We start from the raw sequence: 6261 nt of genomic DNA, 5'->3' as shown, positions 1-6261 counted from the left end.
ATAGTTCCTATTTAGAGACTGTAATGCATGTCTAGACAATTTTATCTTTAAAATTTTTTAAAATTATAAAAATATCCATCATAAAATAATATTTTTTCTCATTTAATAAAGAGCCGTGATTGGGGACTGCAAATAGAATTTATCTTATCAAAATGAAAGTAAACAATTCCAAATTCAAGTCCTAGGAGTGAGAGAAGGCTTGGCAATTCTTTGATTATGAATAGGAGGAGAACATGAAGGGGGAGGAAATCTACAGTACAATTGAAAGCTCTTTCAAAAATATTCATTCATGAACAAGTTAAACCGACTTACCCATAACATTACATCTTCCATGTACATCAACATATTGTATAACAAACCAAGTCAGGTAAAGACTTGTGCAGTTTCTACATCTCTCTGGTAAAATTTTTTAATAAAGACCATTTCAATTTTTCAACTTATAAATAAAACATGATAGCCAGGTAGCAGGATTGGAGGATTAAACATGTTCATATAAACTTATAGCAACGAGGTGAACTCAAATAGAATTGGATCACTTCTTCCTGGTCAGTGCTGCAGCAATCCAACCAGCAACCACTGCGACACCAGCGACACCAGCTACAGCAATGCCAGCTACAACAATGCCAGCTGCAGCAATGCCAGCTGCAACAGTGCCTATGCCAGTGTCGTCACCTTGAAGATCTAAATTCACACCAAACACGGGGGCAAGCAAGTTAGCATTTTGTTAATCTCCAAGTCAACATAGTAATGGAAAAGAGGAAACTAAGATTGATTGTTACCTTTGATCCGATCTTCAACTGTTTTCTTAAGGGCCTGCGCCCGTCTCCAATCGGGTGCAATCTACCAAAAGAAACATGCAACAACCAAGTTCAGGAGTTGTTCTATTGGTAAATCAGGAGACGTTTTGACAATCTTAGATTTGAAGTTGTCATGCATTGAAGATGAAATAACTCAAGGTAAATGAAGCAAATGGTCATCAGCATAGGTTTGCCAGTTAGAAGATCATATCAGGAGAGCAGTGATCAGACCATTAAGCATTCATCCACGAAGTACCGACTCGTCATGTAGTCAACACTTCTGTAATACCCAACAGCGAGAAGATAAAGCTGGCCTTTTTTTGGCAGAGAGCTGTTGGTACGGGCCAAAGAAGCTGCCAAGACAAGTTTTGCAGAAGTTATCAAACAAACTAAGCTCAGCACACAGCAGAAATTCTAACATCAAATATTCAAGGCCATTCAGGCAAGTTGTATTTCTTTGCTAAGAGGCTCAAAGGAAGGAGAGGGACACACGCACCCACACACAAAGAGACAGATATAGAGGAGCATGGTTCTATATATATGTCCACCTTCAAGCATTTCTATCCCACGTTTTACATCTTTAAGTCGTCTAGAGTGAACAAGAGCCCATAATAAACTCAGGATCCATTTTTGCAAAAAATCATCAGAGGAACCTTCTTTAGCCTCAGCAACCGCTCTCTCACAGCTCTGCAGATTCACGAGTTCAGAAGACAAACATAGGAAAGGGCCCAACCAAAATACAATCATGTAAGTGAGTCAATATGACTGCTAAAAGTTGAACACTGTACATGATACATTCCAAAGGAGGGGCTGAATTATGCATCAAAATGTTGAGCAGTTCTTAACTCTATCATACGATGCACCAAAAGATAGAGCTTACAATGACGAAGTCGTGGTCGCACCAGGGTATGTCGTCGCCGTCGGAGGAGAAATTAGGGACGGAGTCGTCGCCGACGGGCATTTTGTAGTTTTCAGCTTTGAAAACTAAAACACTGCTGGAGGAGGATAGAGTATAACGTAAGCGAAGGGAGATAAATAGTGAGAGCGATGGACTCGAATCAATTACTTAAGGGCGAAGGGACCCTGATCAATTTTTTATTTTTGAGAAAAGAGAGATTCCGCTGCGGGATGCCGCTGTCCAGTACCGCTCTATTTTTTATATTTTTACTTAATGAGTAAGAAAATATTATTTAATAATATTATAAATTTTTTATAAAAAAAATATAAAAAAATATAAAAAATAAACAAAAGATAAAAAGAAAAAATAGACTAGTGGGACTGGACAACGGGATCCCAGCAAAACCCCTAACATTGTCTAGTAAAATAAATAGAAAAAAAATATAAAAGACATTCTAAACATTCTTTTTTTCTTTTTTAACTTTGCTTTACTTAAGGGCCAAGTTAGTTTGTTGTCAAATCAGTGGCTAAATTACATTATTTATATTATTTAAATAATACTTTTGAGTTATTAAATTAAAATTTTAAAATTTATTTTCTTAAGTTATATTATATTATATAAATACTTTATTAAATATGCTCCATACATCAAATTAAAAATAAAAGTTTTTTTATATTTATAATATTTTCTATAACGCGAAAAAAATCGTATAAATTATAGAAAAAAATTCCATAAATAAAAGGAAGTTAAAATCAATATTAATTATGATGAAGCCAAGTGGCAAAATAAAAAGCAATTAGAATTTAGGGATGCAACTAATAAAATTGTATTAATCAAATGGAGAAGTATAATTAACCCAGTGCCAGTGTGCCGCATGCATGTCAACAGGATCCATCCAATACCTAACGCACCATTTGGATAGTGAGAGTATGTAATTTTATCTTATCTCATATCATTAATATAAATTTTTTAAATTCTTACATAAAATATAATAAGCAATGCAATTTTTTTAAATCCCAAAATTATATTAAAAATAAAATTTTATTTAACTTTTATCTTTCATCTCAACTTATCTCATCTCAATTGTTGAAAACAATTGTGTGAATACAAGAATCTGAAAAATAAATGCGACTTTGAGGCGTGTAGAGCACTATCTTTAAAGTGATAATTGATCCCACTCAAAAAGAGTTTGCTACCAGATTACAAACAAACCACTTCTAGGATACAATAAAGTCACTAATTACAGATAGCAATTCTAAAGTTTTTCCTTCAGAATTTCTCTACAAAATTGTGTAAGTAACTAAAAAAGAATGAAAGAAATAAAATGTAAAATTCGTGGGTCTCATCTTCTATTTATAGAAAATGAAGTGACACCATGTTAAAGATCACTATTCTTAACTTATGACTTCTCAGTTGGCAATTATTGGTTTAAAGCTCATGGTGTTTCACTTAGGGACCAAAGGATGCTTAGCCTAGTAGTTAGGCACCTCCTTTCCCCAAGGGAGGTCCTAGAAATGTATTTTCAAATTAAATTAATTTTTGAAGCATTACACTCATTCAAGTGGAATTATTGGTTTAAAGCTCATGGTGTTTCACTTAGGGACCAAAGGGTGCCTAGCCTAGTAGTTAGGCGACTCCTTTCCCCAAGGGAGGTCCTAGAAATGCATTTTCAAATTAAATTAATTTTTGAAGCATTGCACTCATTTAAGTGGATCTTCACACGATGCCTCTTCGGCCCAATCATCATGATTATTTAGACCAAGCATTGTGCCTCTTCGAACTTGCCCACGCGTCCCTTTGGTTATTCCAAGCCTTATTAAAATTAAAACTTTAAAGTGTAGTCATGTGGTTCAAACCCATGCCCTCATTTGAAATAGCGCACATTTACCATTGAACCAATGCACCTCATTGAGATGATGCTTCAGGAAAATAAATAATAACCCACATTCAATAAATTCACATATTTAATATCACAATCTATTGAATTAAATATAATAGTCCCCCACTTAGATTGTGATATTAAATTTTTAATCAAATACTGATATTCTCATGCATGCAAGAAGGTATCTCTCGACTTAAACATTTAATTAGTCTAAATATTTCAAATTCCTAACAAAGTCAATGGTAGCCTAGGCTTAAACTCAGACTATATACGTTAAGAACGGAAATGTCACACACATGATTCCATCCAACTTTAACTAGATAACTCACCAATTATTTGCACTAATCCACGTGCTCTATCCTGGCATTCATGAACATTTACCAAAATAAACCTTACTTTTGCTAGAAGTTGTCTCCACCTCTTATGTTCACATAAGTCAAGTTCATTTTGTGTCTCTGTTACTTCAGATACTTATATATCTATTAAACTTTATTAAAAGTATAATACTCATCCTACATTTAGTGTAACAGCCAAAACTGAACATCTTGAAAGGGTTTCTCACATTAAATTAAATTTCAGTACTATCTCAGCCATATAATTATAACTTGTTATTACCCATTAAATCTTAGACTATTTATTAATAGAATAAGATTGAATTACTATTACAGGTGACTTTTTAAAAGAAAGTTTTCAAACCCATTCCACTATATGTGCTATTCACCAAATCTCTCGAGAGTCCCTTTGTGAAATGATCCGCCAAGTTTTTACTTGACCACACATATATAATAGTGATAATACCATTACTAATTAATTGTTTGACATATTTATGTCTCAAGCTAATATGTCAATACCTCTTGCTGATGGGTTTTGGTGTTTTATTTTTTTGTTGGTGTTTGATGTTGGTTTAACTCTTATGTATAGATGTCAGATGAAGGGTTCGGGGATAAGGATAAACCTTATTTTGGTCAATTGAAATTGTTCGACATTATCTAAGCAAATATTGTGCATTTCTCATTACTTTGTTTGTTCCCATATTACCAGATCTACGAGCTACAACTAAAAACACAACAAGGGGACATACATGGGAGGGACACGTGAGATGCATACCATTAGATTCAGTCTTTTGAAATAAATCTTAAAAGACATCATTGACGAAAACATATTGTAATCAAGCAGACCAAATTTGGAACTAATTGAGTAGGACCAAATCCATCAGTGCCAAAGTCACTAATAACACAAACACTGTAACTTCAATGACCAAAATATTTGTCACCACAACCTCTCAAACATCAATAACAAAGTCATAATAACAAATCTAGAACTTCAATAACAACAAAAATACACCAAATCTTACAGAAAATAACAACAAAAATAGCTAATACCGCTAAATATAGAACTTCAATAACCAAACAACACCAACAATAATCAACACAATTTAACAGAGTCTCCAATACCAAATCCGGACCACTTTACTAACAAAGTTCAAGCATTACAACAAAGCTTCTCAAGGTACTTCAACAACGAGACTGTAACACCAGGTCTGGAACTACAACAAGCGTTCCAGTTGTGTGCCTGCACCCTCCAGTTGTGTCCCATCCAGGCCAAGTTGCATCTGTGGCCATGGTAGAACATAAAATAAGAGTTAAAACATTAAATAATATCATGCGAAATAAAACAGAGTCAATACAAGAAAGTTGAAAATGAGACAATATTGATGGGATATTTGGGGTATGAGAGACACAGCTATGGTCCCCTACCATGTTAAACTATGTTATCCAATCTAAATCTCAAAAGCTTTATACAAAGCATTTCCATGCTCAAGAGACACCTCTTTCCTTTCCTTTACCGAGTTGTAATCTGGTCAATATTTTCCAACATGTTAACATAGAAGTACTAATACAATGATTTATAATTTATTAAAAAAAATCTATAGTAAACAAGCTCACCGTACTGCAATATTTTGCAACATGTTAACATAGAAGTCCTAATACAATGATTTATTTAAAAAAAAAAAAAAACTATAGTAAACAAGCTCACCTTGCTGCAAACACAACAATCATCCACCTATGCCAAGTTAATGCCGAACCACGTGAGAGAAGGTCCTATTCATATAAATTAAATTTGAAAAATAAAGAAATTAGCATTATTTAATTAAAAAAATTTTGTAAACTTCCATCTTTAGATGGACAAACCTATTAGTATGCAATTGAATTTCCAAAGACCCATTTTGCATCAATTGATACACAAAAAATCTAGTCTTGTAAAAAATCTAGTGTTGCAAAAAATCTAGTCCAATGAATGCAGCAACCCATTATACCATAAATCTAGTCTTACAAATAAAATCCATTTTGCAATATGTATAGACAATAAATATAGTATGAATGCAACAACCCAGTAGAGAAAATACTTTTAAGCATTCATTCAGGACAAGCATGTTGAATGGAAATTGTGAATATTTGATAGATTAGACGAGCACATTTATTCAAGACAAGCACAATCTGTTCATTCACCTACTTTTAAGCATTCATTCAAGACAAGCATACTGAATAAAACTGTGAAAAAGTAAGAGATTATACAAGCACATTCATTCAAGACAAGCATATTAGTTCATTCACAATCACAGATCTATCAGATATTCACAATGTCAACAAATGACACATATGCAACCATAACCAAATTCGAAG

The 6261-nt window shown here is 33.5% G+C and overlaps 1 protein-coding gene across 2 annotated transcripts; it reads right to left on the bottom strand.

Moving 5' to 3' along the window:
* Nucleotides 1-290: 290 nt before the first annotated feature.
* Nucleotides 291-1839, bottom strand: LOC122295160 (mitochondrial fission 1 protein A-like). Of its 2 annotated transcripts, none has more exons than XM_043104235.1 (5): nucleotides 1678-1839; nucleotides 1346-1484; nucleotides 1029-1150; nucleotides 780-840; nucleotides 291-681 (listed from the first exon to the last, which is right to left on the bottom strand). In XM_043104235.1, exons 1-5 carry the CDS (start codon nucleotides 1756-1758, stop codon nucleotides 533-535), a joined length of 552 nt encoding a protein of 183 aa, XP_042960169.1. In that variant the 5' UTR covers nucleotides 1759-1839; the 3' UTR covers nucleotides 291-532. The 2 variants fall into 2 exon arrangements, with proteins under 2 accessions (XP_042960169.1, XP_042960170.1); XM_043104236.1 differs by having other exon boundaries at nucleotides 1586-1810.
* Between the last annotated feature and the right edge of the window lie 4422 nt (nucleotides 1840-6261).

This window comes from Carya illinoinensis, chromosome 14 (assembly GCF_018687715.1).
Source record: "Carya illinoinensis cultivar Pawnee chromosome 14, C.illinoinensisPawnee_v1, whole genome shotgun sequence".
In the NCBI taxonomy this organism is placed as follows: Eukaryota; Viridiplantae; Streptophyta; class Magnoliopsida; order Fagales; family Juglandaceae; genus Carya; species Carya illinoinensis.
Note: the sequence above shows the minus strand (reverse complement) of the source record. Positions and strands in the feature narration are given on the sequence as shown.

Coding starts and splice junctions, on each gene's coding strand:
- LOC122295160 (XM_043104235.1), bottom strand. CDS start 1,758: ATGCCCGTCGGCGACGACTCCGTCCCTAATTTCTCCTCCGACGGCGAC. Junction 841..1,028: donor TCGTGGATGAATGCTTAATG/GTCTGATCACTG, acceptor TTCTTTTGGTAG/ATTGCACCCGATTGGAGACG. Junction 682..779: donor AGTTGAAGATCGGATCAAAG/GTAACAATCAAT, acceptor GTGTGAATTTAG/ATCTTCAAGGTGACGACACT.